At 36.3% G+C, this 19,563-nt stretch overlaps 1 protein-coding gene across 2 annotated transcripts in view; it reads right to left on the bottom strand.

Moving 5' to 3' along the window:
- The window catches only part of SLC39A10 (solute carrier family 39 member 10), a 53,761-nt gene that overhangs the window by 9,403 nt on the left and 24,795 nt on the right, over nt 1-19,563 (bottom strand). For both annotated transcript variants that reach the window (XM_082312474.1, XM_082312473.1), the window contains exons 2-7: nt 12,503-13,573; nt 11,234-11,435; nt 5,490-5,659; nt 4,241-4,459; nt 2,728-2,848; nt 413-796 (exon numbers count right to left, since the gene is read on the bottom strand). In XM_082312474.1, the coding sequence (XP_082168600.1) occupies nt 413-796; nt 2,728-2,848; nt 4,241-4,459; nt 5,490-5,659; nt 11,234-11,435; nt 12,503-13,564 (2,158 nt within the window). In that variant the 5' untranslated portion in view covers nt 13,565-13,573. The remainder of the gene's footprint in view (nt 1-412; nt 797-2,727; nt 2,849-4,240; nt 4,460-5,489; nt 5,660-11,233; nt 11,436-12,502; nt 13,574-19,563) is intronic.

Raw genomic sequence — 19,563 nt, 5'->3', positions numbered from 1 at the left:
ATAATATAAATAGTGTTGTTATTATTATAAATAAATATCATTATAAATAAGACTGAAAGGAACTTATTTATTATTCAAAGGCAAGTCCTAAGACCCAAAGAACAAATGTGCATTATGTGTGCTCCATAATTCATACAGAGATTTGTCTGCACCTATTTTTATTTGGCAGAGATTGCTACTGTCGCTACTATCAATACAGTAATCTTTGCGGAAGTAGTCACAGAATATTAACAAAGGGAAGACTATTACAATTGATGGCCTTTTAGTTTCTGCTCTGAAGGAGATTAAACAATGCCAGGAACCACAGGAGCTAACTGGAATCCTTTACCTGTGATCACTGATAAGTAAAATACTACCGAAGTTACTAAAGGTAAGAAGAAACTGTTGAGAAATACTCAGTGCTTTTGCTTACCGATTGCTAAGCCATCACTAAAGTTGTGAATGCCATCTCCCATAATTACCATCCAAGCAATATTAGCTATCCCAGTATCTTTCAGGTCTTTTCCAGAATGACAGTGGCCATGGGAATGATGGGAATGTTTGTGATGCCAGTGGTGACTGTGTTTTCTAGCTATCATTTTATCTTCGCCATGGCTGTCATACTCTGAATCATGAAGATCATGCTCTTGAGCAGCATGTGAGACATCATTGTGGGCATGGTGCATATTGTTGTCCTCTTCTACAGACAAGAAGTTTTTGGGAAGGGATTCCAGCTGGCCATCTAAGTCAGTCAGTTCGGTTTCATTGAGTCGATCTTCAGATAAAACTGAGTCGTCTGCTCCTATGTTGAAGCCAGCTGGGAGAGAGACTGCATTAGTTCTTATTTAAAATATCACCAGCAACTACTGCATCATTGAGCTAAGAATTTAACTGCTTTGCAAAAGCAAAAGAAGTATTTTAACACATACCAGTCTAGTAACTTTGTTGTCAACATTCAGCCAAAAAAATGCATTTCTCACTGCCCCATTTTTTCGCTGATTTGCATGTACAGCATATAGAAGTCTCCACTACAAGGCAACAGCACTTGTATCCACAGCACACAAAGTCAGTTTTAGCCCGACCTAGGCTTGTATCTGTAATTTTGCTAGTGACGAAGTTTATGGTTCAACATTGGAAAAGGAGAGTTGCCAGAACGATAATAATGCCTTGTATGCTGCAGATGGAATCTGCATGGCTCAGGAAACCTTAACTGGCTACTCTCTACGCATGCCCACGCAGGTCACAACTTAGCCTTCGCTGAAGCACACCAGGACCTGCCACGTATACAACAGATCTTTAAATGGTCTCTGTATCGCATGCATCTTTGTGTCAGACGCTTGTGTCATACAGTGAGCTCCTTCAATGTAGCTCATTGCCCTCCTAGCAATCAAAGCCATTTTTACACAGAAATACAAAGTGAGAATAATGCAGAAGGCATATGTGCATAAATTTTAAGTCTACTAATATTTCTGAAGTATTAATAAATAAATTAAATGGGCAATCTATGCTCCAGGAAACAAAACCAGTTGTGGAAAAAAATCAGTTCTGGACAATCAAGCTATTAGCTCACAATAATTCAACAAAAATATTTCGGAGTCAAAAATAAGCAAACAGTAAGCAGAATTAAGAAACCAGGCACAGAGTACCTAAGCAGCAGACAAAGTTCTAGATAAACAGGCTTTTAAACATCATTTGGAGGCTGTTTAAAAAGAAATGGAATGGCCATTCAGGTCAGTGGTAGTAGCACTGCAGTTCAAAGTTCAAACTCAGCATAGGCTTCCAGTGCCTGTGGTATGAACGATTTACTGATCAGAACAGTACACTTTCAGAGGAACAGTGTTATAAAACCAGCACGTACTCCACATTATTAGAAGCAGAATACCTCTGATCACCCGTTAAAAGAAAATGAAGACAGTTCCAATATATGTACCACCATCCTCACAGAGGAAAGTCTTTCTGTGTTCTACGTCAATGTCCCAAATCCCATTTGAAGTTGTTTGAGTGGAGAAGGCTACAGTCCTAACTCTCCCTTCTACAAACCATTCAAATTCACAAAACTGCATTTGTATAAATATAGCCTATGGATTCTTCATCAACAAATTAATTCAGCAGCCATGCAGGCAACGGAAAGGGAAGTTTATGAAGCAAAGCCCTTCCCCTTCCCCTTCAAGCAGGGTGATACAGCATTCCTTCTGGGTACATTCTGCTTGAGCATTCAGACTGTCATGAAGGAACAGTATGTGAAAGTTGTTTTGGATACTTGAGGAATATTCAGGATACCTGGTTGTATTTATGAAAAGAAATTAATTTTGTTTAGCCTTCTCAGCCAAACTATAATTGGTCAGAGGCTGGAATCTTCAAAGTGTAATAGATATCCCCTTTCAGGTTGTTTGTGTTTATTTTTGGTCTAATTTTTGCCAGGACTGAGCTAGTCAGGCACAGCTTAACCAAAAAATACCCCCAAACCAAACAAATAAAAAAAAAATCCCCGAAGAACCACAGCCACGCAAAACCTAACTGCTTCAGAAGTCTGAGAACCATTTGTATGGCATATTAGGAAGTTTTCAGAGTGCTCTCAGATCTAAGGAAAACAAAATAAAAACAGATTTAATAGGGAAAGCCTATTAAGTCTTATTAACAATGATTTGCATAATAGCAGTAAAACTGTACAAGAGGTTACATGCCATAGGTGACATGCCATTACTTTGAATCTCGTAATCAGAGAAAATTCTGAAAATAAATGCCTACCTGCAAGGGGTTTGAGCTGAAGCCAGTCAGCATCTGGTCTATTATTTAATTTGTGATCAGAAAGTTTCCTTCCAATTGGTGATTCTTCAGTCTGTTTTTTCTTGCACCATTTCTGCTTACTCTGCAACAGGAAACAGATAATATCTGGTTTGTGAAAGGACATCAATGGAAATAAAAGAAACTGAAATGTTGTCAAAAAATCTCTTCAAAATAGACTAGATTACTCTCTCTTAATATGCCTAACAGAAGTATATGACTACAGAATATTAATCTTTGTAAGGCTCAGCAATGATATCTATCCCAGCGGAAATTCTTAGCTACCTACCACAGAATGTCACTCACTGACAAACACACAATATTTCACTTCAGTAACAGAGTACATTATGACAAGGATTGCTCTAACAGCCCAGAAACACATCTATGTAGAGTTATTATATTGGCTTATTTTGTTCAAGAAAGCAAGCATGCAGCACGAACAGCTCCTCTATTTTGCTCAACTTTAAGTTTTATACTCCTATAACATCCTTGTCTTTTCCTTTAGAGAAAAGCTTGCTATCTTCCTGTCTGCAGCCCATACAACAGAGGTCATAGATTTGCCAAAGCAGCCTAGGGGATTTAATTATTTAATTAATCTCAAAGAAGATACGCTCAATGTGACAGCTTTTATCTCTTTATCAGAAGATCTAAGAAATGCCTTCTCCAACACAGAAAATCTTTGCTGCCTGTCCAGCTGGGGCAGCAAGTCTGACGCGAAAACGGCGAACTTTAAATTTTTCCACACTCATTTTGGAAGAAGCAGTTATAGTTTCACCAATATAATTTTCTCCGCAAAGTCGAATGATGGAGACAAAAGTTAAAAGTGTATTTAGAATGACTGTTGAAAGAATATGGCTCTTTGGTGGCTTGAATTTCTACCCACTGTCACACCCCCCCCCGAGGTTCTCTCTCCTTTCATACCACCATCATGAATACAGCATGCTCCCAGCCCTAAAAATCCAATAATTTTCAGGCAAACAAGTTAAAATTTGATTGGCAACTTAGAGAAAGCAGGAGGTTTGCAAGTTTTGGCATTTTCTCATGTGGAAAAACCTCTGTTACACTTGCATCGTTAGCTAATAGTACACAGTTAAATTTCTTGTAAATTGTCTGACAATCGTCTGGCTCTATTACCAGTTCTTTCTTAGATACTGCCTTTCATATTTTTGCAAAAAAGATCATGGTGCTTTAGAGAAAGAGCTGTAATCTCTTTTACTTGGATCTACCTCCAAATATATCTGGCCAAAAAGCTGCAGCCTCCTCCATCACATTTCGATTTTGTCTTCCCAAATTACCTTGTTAAGAAAAGCAGCCTCTGTTAGAAAAGGGTTTCCTCACATAAAATCAAACAGAATGCAGATTAGCAGCACTTGTTCATGTTCACAGAATAATGAATCATCACACAGACAATTCCTCAACACTTGGAAGATAAGTTGAGGTAATACATTTTAAAATAGCATGCAATTTTAGTGCGTACCTTTTGTTTATTGTAATGCTTGTACATTCTTATACAATGTTCAATGATAAACAAAACATAAATGCCTCCAAGTGCCACAAGACCTTTCAGCACTGGATCATTCTCTTCTAGAAAGCCTTCAGTCCGTACTCCATGTCCGTGGGCATGTCGATGAGAACGCTTGTGTTCATGAACATGACCTTGGCCATGGTGGTGACTGTGGTTGTGGCCTCCATGTGACTATTAGGAGAGAAAATAACAACACAGCATGAGCTGGTGCAATCAGGAGACTGAAATGCCTCCGAGCTCAGATGACAAAATATGTAACCTTGCCAGAAAAGTAGCATAAAAAGACTTTAAAACTTGGGTTGTGGGTTGTTTTTTTCTTTTTTTATACAAACACATGTTACCATAGAAATTTTTCATTAGACTATTCATTACCCTAATCAATATAAAAGTATTTCTCTGGGAAATTTTTAGGAGGGGAAGGAGAGATAATCTAGCTTCAGCTTTTTTCTGTCACAATGCTAGAGATAATGAGACTAACACTCGGAAATGTCACAAGGAATTACCACTCCTACACTCCTGTCAGCAACCAAACCTCATGATTTTTTTTAAACTATCACAGTCAATTAAAGCCTTAATTCTGATCTGAAATATAGACTTTAAAAAAAAATACGTGACCAAAAATTTGTATTAAAATTTACACAAAGAAAACATGTAAACATTAGTCTTTTTGCTAAAAGAATTAGGGTAACAAAATTTTAGAAAACATTTCCCCTTCTTAGAATTACAGTATACCATCACAAATTAAAAACTGCTTACCTACCCTGGAACTTGGGCAATTTCTTGATTCAGTATGTTAGAGGTTACTTTCTCCCCAAAATCTCGTAACCAGGAAGGTTAATCCCCCTGAAATACTTTTAGGTGGTACCGATACACAAGTATCAGTAGACAAGAGTCAGTAATACTGCTAAGTTTAAAATACTCTTGTTGGTCTCATTAGGTGTTTTAAAATACTCTGACAGAAGTTGAACTATGAATATACAACTTTTTTTTTTTTTTTTTTTTTTTTTTTTTTTAAGAAACACACATTTCCTTTCTTTTTGTTAACAGAAAGTCTCAAACACTGTTTCAGGATGTCCCTCATGGTCAAGTCAATTTACATCTGCATCAGTGAACATTTATTTGTTGATGCTTGTCAAATAATTCTTTGAAAATTCTATATACAGTTACAACTAAGAATAAAAGGTAAGGAAACAATACTTACATGTGGCAACAGATGGAGTAGTGCATCTCCACTCATTGTTCCTACAGCCAGAGCTACCAAGAAAGTTAGAAGAAATTTGAAGCACCATTGGTTAATGATGGGAATCAAGATCACACCTAGCAAGGAAAGCAGGCTAATGACGGTGATAGAGATGATACCACAAAACCAGGCTGTGGGAAGAAATGAATACAGAAAGGTTATCAGAACAATACCTGTAAAACTTTTAAGACTGATTAATGACTTTCAACTATCTCTTAAGAAGGTGACTTTCCTTTAACCTAAGTTGTGTGATTGCTCATTCAAAAGGTGCTGAAAAATATGAAGGCAGTACTGAAGTCCACAGCAAAAACCACACAGGCTTATTCACAGTGCAGTACAATATAGTGAAAGACAGCAGAAGACAATCAGCTAAAAAGAGCCCAGCAATTCTTCCTGATTGTAAGTTCCAGGCTTAGCTCTGTAGCCCTTAATGAAATGCAAAAAGCAAAAGATTTCCTGTTGGAACACAAACATCTCCGCTTCTTAACTTACTAGGGCTCTACGAGCGCTAATTCATATTTAACATTTGTTTTTAACATGATTCTGATGCAAAATTTAACTGGAATCAACATTTCTCCTCCTTTGTTAGGAGGAACATGTTCAGTTAGGCACCATTCTCTTGCCTGTTGCTTTGAAACACACATTTTTATGAGAACTAAGACTCAACCTTTGACAGAGGAACTTTAAAATCAAATGCTATAATAAGAACTTGAAGAACTGAAAGCAACTTGCTACCAACAAAAAGCAGTATACATTTTTTCTGAGAACCTCTATTGTTGTCAATAGAAGAAAAAAGTGATAATGGGATACAGTACACTCAACATAATCCTATTAATTAGGGAAAATGTGCAAATTTCTATATGACATGGAAAAGGAGGAATTACACAAGAAACAGATCCTATAAGCAAAGAAGCATGGCTTTTGCAGTCAGAATCTCATCCTAATAAAATATTTCTTCTTCTACTTTTTCAAGTCAGCAGTAAGGCTAAGAATTAAAAACTGTTGTGTTTTTTTTTCCTCTCTCTCTGCTCCTCTATTGCTTCTCTTGTTTTTTCCCATCACAGAAACTTCAAAGAACAGTAAGTTAAAATTGTTTAATTCCAACAACACAGTTCAAAAGGTTCACAGTCCCAAAGACAGGAATAGTTGGTGCTCCTATTTTACAAACATTAACTGTTTGGGCTGAGATCTTTCATGAACATGATTTCCTCAATCTGAACTTTTTTTTTCTTTCTTTATTTTAAGTTTTAGCCTAAATGCTTCAGGTTTTTCCAGGTTTTTTTCCTAGTTTCCTTCTTAATCAAAAATGTCTACACAGTTTGCCAACTTTAATGGAAGTTAACAACTCCTGATTTAAAATTATTAACATCTCCATACTTCGGTGCATGATAGGACTTTCCTTACATCTATGAAGGTCCACTCATTTTTCATCAAGTGAGGGAAAACATCCTGGGAAATGGGGGGTATGGAGGGGAAAAGAGAAGAGAGGAGGAATGAATATGTTGTAGCTGCTCAATGAATTTTATAATTTAGCAGTCAAATGTCCCGAGAATTCTATCTGTACCAAAAATGCTACAGGTCAGATTTGACAAGACTTTGCCATTAGAATCGTGGCTAATGCAGGCCTGGCCTGGTTCAACACCAAAAGTTACAACATCTGCCGTTTTACAGTTTGTTTTGGGATATTCATTCTTACAAAGTCAGCTGTCATTCCACAACAGTGCAGAAAAGGAAACAATCCAATTCAAATGCAAAGGGTACAAGAGCACATCCACCAGGAGAAACTGACTGGAAAAAGCTTTAGAAAGTATGCGGTGTACACTGAAATGCATATTGATATCGAGAGGAAAACAGAGAGTTGGTAAGAAGGCAAAGACTGCCATCAGATGAGGAACTAAAAAACAGAAGTTGGAAAACGGGAATACAAAAGTAGGTCTAGAGTGGAAGCAGGACCCTGCCGACCTAAATACTGCCACTACACGGCCTTGATTCACCCCCAGAGCACTTCAATCATGTACTCTGGATTAACAGGCTCTGCTGAAAGAAACAGCATACATGGACTTGTAATTCAATACTGAATCATGCATGCATGCGCAAGTAGCCCAAATTACACAGCCATTTGGCAGGACATTGGATCTCCAATCTGGACACAGACATTACGATGTTAAGCGCCAGGTTAAATGACCAACAGCATTACATGGAGAAAAATGGAAAGGAGATTATGCAAACTGTCTTAAGTTTCATATATCATAGCACAGATTTGGCAAACGCTTCTCTGAAGGGCTTACATGCTCTTACAAATGATACAGTATCTAAACATGGCACCATGATTAAGATGAGGCATATGAGAATTAGAATACGGAATCTGTGCATCTCTCAGGTCTTGGTCATCAGCTTCTGTTTCTGTTTTAACTCTTAAAAAATAGTATGGAACCAAAACTATCAGCAAAAGGTTCAAGTCAAGTCAAAGATAAAAAATACATTATATACAAAAGCTGTGCATGACCCCACAGTTACATATATGTACAAACACGCCTCATACAAAAAAGACCACTAAGGAAGACTTAAGACAAAATTCCGACACAAAATTTTATTGAAGGATTTGATTCAACTGTAGTGTTCAAAACACTGAAATATTACAGAAGTGGAACTAATATGCAATATTATGAACACTGCAAGAGCTCTTAAGTTATAAAAGATCTCAGTGTTTAACACTCCTAGGAGTACTGTACAAAGCTTGGTCAATGAGGTGAAGTTATTATGCACTGGCTTATAAAATATTTCTGCGGAAGAAAACAAGAGGGAGGTGATTGAACAATTTCTTCAGTAAGGGATCTCTGTTCAAACAGTGGGTAGCAAACAGAAGACGGCTGCTCGCACCGGATTTGGACAGCTATCTGTAAATTAAAACAGACTAAAAGGGTAGTAAGGTAGACTCCTTGGAAGGCTGAGAACACTTAGCTATCTGCAAGCTTTAACAAAAAAGCAAGCTAACAGAAAGGCTCCACTGAAGCAAAGCCTTCCTGGGTTCAGGGAATGGTAAGCTCTAGGGAAGACTGGCGTCTGTACAGGCAGATTTACAAGATATATCTGATCTGAAATACTTTTAATCAACAGCTCTAACTGACCTCCCATCTTTAAAAAAATGGCTTACTGTTTACTTGTATCACTTCTATTAGCTTGATTCATAGGAGGGTGTACCTTTCCTTTTAAGTTAAGTTATGTAGGAGCCCTCAATGACACCAGTGTCACCTCTTCCAACAGGTACGAAGTGAAAGCTCAGTTGTATGTATAAGCCCTTGAAAATCCTCTATTGGAAGATGCTACAGAACTATCTGTAAATTACAGGAAGAAAACCCAACATGGTTTCATAAGGTTTTGGTCATCAGTTAATTAAATGACTTTGCTTTAGAAATCTGCACTACCATAACTAATGGAAACCTTACAGGTTAGTATCAATGAATAGAAGCAGCACTGGTGTATTAAGATTTTTTGAAAGCTTTAATTAAAACTAAAGAAAACCACAGAAAATTGTTTAAAAATGTCTGCATCCTCCTAACTTTGGCAAATATTTCTATCTAAAAATGTTTACATTAGCTCAGGTAAGCACACATTTTCATTTTAGTAGGACCCTACAACCTGCAGGTTAAGTTACTCTATGACTGACATTTGTCCTGCACCTCCCACAATCCCCATATACCAGTTAAGATTTGTTATTTTGTGATTCAAAGAAGGGAACTTAAGAAGGGAAAATGATTATTACATCAACTGAAGTCTCACTGCAGTTAATAAAACAGTATACAGGAAATTATTATGAAGAATCATTTATCATTATCTAATCAAGCTGACCTGTTTTAGAGGTTACTGTTTGTTTTCAGAGCCAAATCAGTAAATTAAAAACAAATTTTTTACAATTAACTGGCAAATGTGTTATTTATGCTCAAGATATCAGATGCCATAAAACATCTTAAATGTTCACAATAAAGTTCACTAATTTTGCAAATTAAGTCTCTTAAAATGTTAAAGGTCTTCAAGCCGAGTTATTCATCAACTCCCTTACTCATTACAGAGGAAGAAAATGCATTCTTTTAAAAAGAAGCACTCATCTGTAGAAACTTTCTAATTAAACTGGTTCAAACCATGTGAAACATGGCAGTTTTGTACACGGTTTCAACATTTTAATTGGCAGAAAATGCTTAGAGCTACTCTACAAATCCTCTTGGTAATAAGGCAGGGGTCAACTCTTAATAAGAGTACCCCGCAAAACAATTTGCTGCCATAAAAAACATGCAGTATATCCTGTTTACAGCAATCTTTGAACAGTTAACAAGATAGCAGCTGTGTCACTATAGGAGATTTATGTATAACAAGTCAATTATTTTAATGACTCCAGTATTGTTAAGAAAGATTACCAGCAATGCATTCTTTCCAACAGTTACTAACATCTATGAGAATGTAGTTACTTCAAGCTTTATTTCTAACAATGCTAATAAGCACCTATGTACTAATCGATATTCACAATTACCAATATTTTTATTTTCAAAACATGGGCATTGTGCCCAAGATTTTTTAGATTTTTAATATTTCACCACAGCTAAACATCTGTCAACAGTTCCATTATAATTTATGAAAGATAGCAGTAGTAAACATATATTTTAAAAGTATACTCAGTTATGAAACCACAACAACGGATGCTGCTCTTAATATAATTGCTTTAACAATAGTAAAAATATTTTTAGATTAGAACTATGGTAAGAAGAAAAAAAAGTCTACTGATTTTTACTCAAGGCACATACAAAAAAGAAAAAATTAAAACTGCCAACAGAGGATTTTGACTGAATACTTCTCATATGCTTAAGAGAGGAGTAGTATAGAATAATTGACATTGAAAGTCAGAAAAGGGAACTGTTGTCAGAAATGGCAATTTAAATGCTCTTGTATCTTGCTTAAGTCTTTATATTTCTTAAGGTCACAAAAAATTCTCGATGTCAATTCTACAAATTTGCATCACTGCTAGTATACAAAAAGGGTAACACCTGAAATCATATTTTCTCGTGAATGACCTGTGATGAAGGTGCTGTTCTCTATTCCTGAATGAATATACCCAGGTCAAATTTATTAAGAAAATTTGTGCCAAAATAACACTGCAACTTTCCAACTTTGAGATAAACATATGAACCAGCTCAGTCACACTCAGAGAAAAAGACATAACATATTTTAAATGATGGAAATAATCCAAAACTGTGGGTGGACTTGCTCATCCCTAGAGGTCCTTCTGTCTCCCAAGATTCTGTACCTTGCCTATGTTCCTACTACAAGAGTGTCCAACGTCTAAAGATATGTGGGAAGAATCCAGGCCAAAATGCCTAGACTATAGGACCAATGATAGGATGTTAGGCCTCAATGGTAGAAGACAAAAAAGAAATAAAAACAAGCAAACATAAAATAAAAAGTGAAAATAATGAAAAAAGATAAAATGTACAAGAAAGAAAGGTATGCCTCCCTGAGCCACGGTTACTCAGGAGAAGCTATTATACCAGCAAACAGGATACTGTGTCTCCTGACTTAAAGGAGCATGCTGTCTCAAATTTCTTCTAGTAAATAAGTTGAATTTCAACCATTGCTTTACAGTCAACGGTAAGTTGTATGAAGTTAATATTTACAATGCAAAATAATTTTGAAGGCTTTAGATGTTACACACCTACCTGATGCACCTGTTGTATCTTTATTCTCAATTGATGCATTTTTACTTTTCATAAAATCTTCAAGCTCATCATAATGTACAATACAAAGCCTTCGCTCAATCTGGTATAGCAAAGCAGGACACATATATATAAACAATTCAGGAGATATTGGAGAGCTGGTTTCCAGACCATAGTACCGTAGCAGCTGGGTAACATTTAAGCACTGCAAGCAAATTGTACAAACAAATTAAATATGAAAGCAACTATTTCATTAAAAACCTACAGTTATGGAAAATTTAGCATATGATTTGAGAACATAAACAGAAAGTAGAAACTCTGGCCCACAACATTCCACCAGTGCTAAAACATGTCTAAGCTGATCTAAGTGGTTTACAAGGGGAAAGAAACAGTAAAAATATCTGCACTACAAACTCGGTCTCCAAACACCTATATAATTTTTTATAAATGTCAATGAAAATGAGTTTCCATATTCTTTACCATTACATAGTACAAGCAACGAAGAAAGAGCAACAGGAAAGGAGTGGAAGAACATAAACCCAACATAGGTTTTCTAACACTTCTCTTTACTTACCAACCTTCTGTGTTTGGAGTTTCACTTTTTAATTCAGTTTAAAACCTCAAACTCGGCACTCACTCCATCCTTTCCTATCCTGACTTCTAGTTTAAAACCATGATATCAAAATGTCCTGCTTCTGTAGTAAACTGTAAGGGGGAAGGGAAAGTATATTTATGGTCCTGGCAGAATTAATGGATGCTGAAGGGAGAAATGGAAGAGCTTACACCAAGCACAGTGCTACAGAAGCTACATCTACGTTGCTTCACAATCTCTTAGGACAAAAAAATTAGAAGCATGTTGAAAAGATGCAGCTGTTTCTTTTAGAAAAGACTCTGTGCAGTTTCCAGAAATGTTAATGATCTTAGATTTAGAAAGAAGTCCAAAAAAGGTGTGTGTGCGTGAAGTATTAATGAATATTAGGAAGGGAAAAAACCCCACCTGCCAGCAGGGTATCTCAGAAAACTTTAAGTATCTCCTTTATACAGATAAGTAGGCAAGATAGATCTCTGAGAAAAGATGGGCAATGGGCAGACAGAAATGAAAACCCATGAAGTAAACTCAAAACTGTGGCAGTGACCTTCAGCGTTTTCACTCTGCTACCTGTATTACGCAACAGTCGCAAACGTGCTTCTGCGTTATTTGCAGGTATGCACCTTCAAGTATTATGCAACAACAGTGAAAGTGAATTTACCGGTTCTCCATTTCACACTCACCTCTTCACGATCATGTTCATCTTCGTTATGATCCTTATGACTACGTGTTGAAAAAATAGCGTGTTTTCTTACACTAATCTGCTTATGAGGTGCCTCTCGCTTGCTGGTATGGTGGTGTCCATCCTCATTACCTAAACTGGAATCTTGATGTCCATGACTAGTAGAACGATCACTACTGTGTTCATGATGGTGTACATGCAAGTGAGATGCGTCATGTAGATGATCATGTTTATGAACACGATTGTGTTCATACTGATCACCTGGATCATGACCTGGGGCATAATCCCGTGTAGCATCTCCTGAAGTCTCACTGATCTTCTTTTGCTTCTTCTTCTGTTTCCGTTGTTTTCTTTCTGGCTGATCCTGAGTTGTGTTTGTCTCTGTTGAAGGTTCATGGTTCTGTTCTCCATGTTCACTATGACTAACTGAATCATTACGAGAATGATGTGTACCATTACGGTCATGATGATGTAGACGAGGGTGGTGATGATGGTGATGGCGACTCTGGTCATGAATGTGTCTGCCATCATCTTTTACTGATGGCACTACTGTGTCTCTCTCAGGGTCACATTTACGATTTCTCTTTGCAGCCATACCAATCATGGTTTGGTTTTCTGAATCTGAGTGGCTATGAGGATGGTTATGAGCGTGAGAATGCTTTCCTTCCTGTACTTCTAAAGCATATAAGTGAGAAACATGATCATGGCCAATATCATCATGATTTATCATCACTACTTTTACCTCTCCTAAACCAAGGCTTATTAACAGTTTTTCCAGGCCAAAAAAAGATAATCTTCCATTTTCACCGTAACGATCAAAAATCTTTTCAATGTAGTATTTTTGTTCATTTTCAGCTTCCAACGTTGAAAATTTACTCGGCATAGATTCTGTTCCTCCATTCTGGAAGTAGGATGCATTTGAGATCTGATAGTCATTATGGTAGTGTACACGTTCCTCTTTAGGACCATGGTCATGTCCATCTTCATGGCAATGATTGCAGTGATGAAAGATAAATGTCAGCAAACAAATGATGCAAAATTTTGTGTGCATGTGTACCTTCATCTCTGTTTCCTACAAGAAACACAAGGGGAAGTACTTAGGTGTAAAAGCAATCTCAACATTTGTACTACATGAGTATCAGTCTGGTACTTATTTGTACCAATTGAACGACTCACAGATCTTTTTCGACACTGGTGTTAACAGAATAACAATTGCAGTTATTTTTACTGCAGAAATTGTATTAATGTACTTTTCTTATCCAACAGTAAGCTAGGCTCTGTGTATTTTAGCGATGAAGTCTTACATACCATACTTACAGTTACAAGAAAAAGATCAGCATTTACAGTCAGTCATAACAGAATATTTTTTGTGTATATTTTCAGAGGCATCTATGCTTATGATAACCTATAATATTGAAAATCTTGTTAAAACATGTTACAAAAGAATAAAAATTATTTAAAAACAATAATACTGTTGGTATTTTCTTATTTATGGGGAAGACAGGCAGATAATACCATTCAAAACCCACACCATCGTTTGTTCTCTTATGTGCTGCTAAAGTACCTCCACTAAACACACTGCACATTCCCTATTTTTATTGGTAATTAGTGATTTAAAAATAAGTTGTCATTAACGAACATCGATGTATTGCTTAAATGTTCATATTTTTAGTACTTTTTATTTACATGAGTTTACTGATTTCAGAGATCTACATGGATGTTAATTTAAAAATAAGGTTATATGGAAAATGTCTGTTTATGCAACTCAAAAAATACTGTTAATGCAGGCACATTCTAGCTCAAAGTAGTTAGTACGGATTTTTACATATTAGAACATTTGGACAATGTGGTTTTCAATTTAGCATTAAATGTAAGAAACTCACTATTCAACATCAGGTAATGAAGAGGACACTGCAGAAGCCTATCTTGTGTTCAGAGTTGAAAACAATTCACTATTTTACAAAATATAACAGCTTATATATAACAGCTAGCCAAAAACATATATAAAACAAGTAATTATTATAAAAGAAACTTTTAAGGAAAAAAAATTCCAAGTTTATGTAAAAATGTTATCAAACTAGAAAGCTAAAGATAAGCCAAGAACTGTACTTTATGACTTCTATTTTCTAGAGACTTATTTTGAGTAGAGAATAACGTCTAAAATACATGTTTTTAAAAAAAATTAAACGCTGCCAGGGTCTTCTAGCAACACTTGATTTGTTCTGTTTGGTACTGCGCCAAATAAAATGTGTAACATTTACAACAGTTCTGCTCGATACATGTAGTAGATAATCAAGCCCTCCGATCAGCAAAGGAGCAGACAACAAAAACAAAAGAGCACGGAGCTTCTCAATCAATCTGAACAGTTGAATGACTATTTTGAACAGTTTAACAGAGTTGACTAAAATAGAGAAAGGAACCAAGCATAGAAGTAGGGCTTTTACACATAACTAGTTACATTTAGAATATGCCTGAGAAGGAAATCAGAGCTGAGGGAAAGGATAAGGACAGAGCTCCATCCACTCTGCTTTCTGTATACTCAGATACTACTAGAACGCTGCAGCAAATGCAACGATGTAAAGTGATATGAAAACAAGTCAAGTATGCTTTCATCTCTTTTTACACTGAAAGCAGTTTTAGTTCCTTATGCGCACCTTGACTAGAGCTGCAACGAACCCTACATTCACAAAGATGCAAGTGACCTGGTCAATGTGTCCTAAAATGCTACTGACTTTCAGACAAGAAACGGTAAATTTAGTTGTCCTCCTCAGGCCCATCCCAGCTGCTAACTAAAACGTGCCTCATGAAGTCAGTCAGTAAAGTGCTTTACAGCAAACTACAAACATTTAAAGTCCATTTCAATTTCCTAAAATATTATGAGTTAACACAGAAGACTGGGGGAAAAGTTTTTCCTGTTAACCTCTACAAATGCAAAAGATGAAAATTCACTTTTCACTGGAGCTTCAAACACTTGCAAGATCAGAAAAAAGCAGAACTCTTTTGCAATACTGACCCAGTTACAGATGAAAGATCAGAAGAATATCTGTCAAATGGAGGCATCTGCATCAAAATTGATTCCATGGACATCAGATAGGTCAACAGGTAACCATTGTATACTACTGTTTTATAAACAACTGTTCAATCATCAGTCTAGAATGACCACAGTTTGCCTCCAGTTCAACCACCTCCATTTCAGTTACTGATTTAAGGGCTGTGACAAACCCTTTCAACTAATTTAGTATGATGAGTTAATCCCCCAAATTTATTGAGATATTATTTTCATATAGTCTTTTTCACTCACAGACTCTATTTAAAGCATCCTTAATGTTCTTATAAATACATCACTGGGATTAGTACAGAAACATTAAAAGCACCTCAGAGCACCTTCCAGAAGCTTCTTCCATTCTCCTTTGAGGAAACAGGTAAGTACAGAGTTGTTACTGGTGGAGTAGAAAGAAACAGGTTGCAAATCTTTATCTAAGAGTCACTGGATTGAGTCAACCCTCAGATTGTATGATTGTCTGGAAACTCATTCCATAACCTTTAAATAAAGAACATATGCTCTTTCTCACACAGGCTGAGAACCTGGGCTCTGTGACTTACATCATCCCAGGAAGCAGAAACATTCTGGCAGTAAGTAAAGGCACTGGATCAGGAGTATGGCTGGTGACTGATCAACTGAGCTCCAGACTTCTATAGGAATATGCTGATTTTCACCAACTGAGGATTTACAATGTTGAATGTTACTTAATGTGAAGAGCAGGTTCAGGATCTGGAATAAGCAGTTAAGGTACATGCAAGACAAATGAAAGCCCTGGGAGAAAGATGAACTTACATGTGCTTGCGTAGAAGATGGCAGCAGCAGGTAAGTACATGCAGTATACTGTAATGCTCTAGCAAATTGTTCAGTACCTTTTTAACTTCAGTTTCTCAGTACTGAAAACAGCATCTCAAGTTTAAGTAAAATTCAGTTACTCAAAGGATATTACTTTTCTTTTTCTACACCTTTTCTCCCCCTTTGCCACATAATGGTACTGTAACCAGAACAAGCAAAGTCAAATTATTCTAATTTAAACAAGCATGATCCAGACTAAAATATCTCTACCAGGAAATTCATGACTAAAGCATGATCATAATCCTTTTCACAACCTCATGATCTTTTTCATGTGACTGTCTCATACAATACTACTAATACATTACTTTGAAACTTCAGTCATGCATCCCTAATTGTGGTGTTTAGCTTTGAATGGTACCTTTTCTCCATGCCCTAATGGTTAAAATCGTTTGTAACCTATGATCATGATTCATTGCTGAAATATAAGAGCTGAGCATTATCAGACCAATTTCAAAATCAATTAGATGTCTCACTATTTTCAATTAAAATACTAATAACCCTAGCACAAAATTTTAAATCTTCTATTATACAATCTTCCGTATCTTCTATTGTAATTCTTGTTACAGAACAAGTATGCTTACAAAACAAACGTACCCATTATAAAAAGTCTCAAACAGAACAACTATTAAGAGTTGACTATTTATTTGTTTCTTTTTAAACATGCTTCATTATTCTCTAGGCAATTATAAATACCTGTCATCTTTAACCTGTCAGGCAGTATTCGTATGTGTAAAATACTGAAGTCCAAATTCTATACATTTCAGTGGCACAGATTTATATACAGCTGATCTCAATATAAGAACATTAAGATTCTCAAATCCCTTCAAAAGAATATGGAAGGGCAGCCCGAGGACAAGGCTACAGCAAAGCTGAAAATGATTCCGGCTATTATTGCTGTCAGCCTTTGCCTTCACGCATTTCATTCCCTGCTGCCTCCCCTCCTTCCCTCCATAGCTCAGTGATGGTCTGGCACCAAAAAGAGGGAGACACGAGGGAAAACATCTGCTAGCTATGTGTTGGGTAAAAAATTACAACACCCGTAGGCCGGAGCTGGAAATAATAGCCCCTACTACGTTTCACTGAACTGCAAACAAGAACAAGAGAAGTCTTTCAGGACACGCTCAGGCAGTGGGACAACCCCACCCTAAGCCAAGCTGCAAAGTTGGAACAAGCGTGTAAATTTACAGTGGATAAGATAAATAGTTCTGCCACACCAGCTGACTTTTCAGAAAACGCATGCGATGCTGCCAAATGCATCCCCTCCCCTCCTCATCCATCAATGCAAGCAAATCATTCATACTAAATGCAGTACTGATTGCATATCCACAGACCAGGTTTTTAAATCAGAGCCTTGAGGTCAAAGTACCTGAGCTTAACATCAGCAGAGAGTTATCTTTTTTGTACGGAAAACTCACAATATCTCTATGCTAAACCACTGTCTGCCTATGGTGTTTCATCTACTGAACTAAATACACCTCTTATGAAAGTTGGGCTTTTTTTTTTTTTTTTTTTTTTTACAGCCTTTTTCATTCAATTTCCTTTGGGTTCCTGAAACTTCTCCACAGTGCCTACTATTTCAACTGTTCTTTTATAGCACTTTATTTTTGAGAAGACTTCATTTAAAGCCTGGAATAGGAACATGATTTTGGGGGTCATTTTTGTTTATTTATCACCAATTGCTTCACTAAAACTATTTCCATAGTTAGGCTTTACTTAAAACAAGAAACTTTGATGCAAATAATGTAGTCATACAAAATTCAAACTCAATTGAAAGTCACATCTATCATTTTAGTGTTTGCAACCCCCACACTACAGCATTTTTTGTTAGTGTACGATGCTGACTAGAATATTTTAGGTACCCAACTTTCTTCCCCCCACCCTTTTTGCTGTCTGCTCCCAACAATTTTAATAACCTGAAATATTTAGTAACATAAATGCACTGGATTTCTCCCCTTCCCATGCTCCTTCCCAAGTTATTTTAGTTTCTCTCCCTTTTTGTTCAACTTTCTTTCCTTGCTTTCTCTGAAGAATATTCTGCCCTTTTTTTCCTATCTGCAGAAGAGATCTTCAAAAAATATCTTTGACTGCTTTAAGCAGTTACTCAGCTTGAATGCCACAATGACTAAAGTGCCTTAGCAAGACTTCATGGACAACCAGAAGTTTCACACCAAACAAAAATACCAAACACATGCTTCAGCTAAGAGAGAACTGAGAAAGACAAAAGGTGTTAAAAATAAAGACAAAGCAGTATTCTTACCAAACTAAAATATTCTCTGTTCAGCACTTATGCCATTCATTTCTATTAAAAACTGCTCAGAGTAATAGCTCTATGACAAATGGCAATTTTTTTAAGAGAGATAAATATTTCTTGAAATAAGGCTACTGACTACATAAAGACAGTTTTTCTTACAACTCCTGAAAATTAAAAGTCTTTCTTATATTGCAGGTATTTACTCCAATGTACATGCAGGAGAGATGCCTGTAGCCCCCCCCTCCAGCAACTGTGCAATATTTCACACTAATATTCAGTTCAAAAAAAAGGCTGGAATCTGAAAATCCGAATGAACCTACTCTTTATTTCCTAAATTTCAAGTTTTTAACAAATGCCAGAAAATAAAGTCCTATTAATCTAGTACACATTTTTACAATAAATTATTTTTAAAAAATTATTAATGTCAAATTAATATATTGCTGTTACTGAAAGATACTTTAAGAAAGCCGTAAAAGCTTTTATTTAAATAAAAATTCATTTTGCTTTATCAGTCTTAAGCTGACATTAGCTTCTGGATATACAAATAGGAAAACATGCTACAGATCTAAAAAGTTACAATTAACAATTTCTAACTTTAGTTCTCACCCATCTCCTGTATTTTCTTCCCTCTTCAATTTCAGTGAAACAGGTTTGTGGATTTACGTAAAACTCATTCATTTGAAAATCTACAGCCCAGTAGGAGGGGCACTTTGTAAGAACAGACCATTAACTAATTGATCCAAGCCATATTTGCTAAGTTAATACCAGATAAGACTTAAATAGTGTAGAAAGCATTTATGCATAACTGAACACACCACGAAAACTTTTTAAAAATCTGAAATGTGAAGATTTGAAATGCCAAATCCCAAGCATACTAGAAAATGATCCTAAACTAATACGGTAGCAATCTGCTAGC

This window comes from Platalea leucorodia (genome assembly GCF_965183815.1).
Source record: "Platalea leucorodia genome assembly, chromosome: 5".
Lineage (NCBI taxonomy): Eukaryota > Metazoa > Chordata > Aves > Pelecaniformes > Threskiornithidae > Platalea > Platalea leucorodia.
The sequence above is the reverse complement of the archived record's forward strand: the minus strand, read 5'-3'. Positions and strand labels throughout refer to the sequence as shown.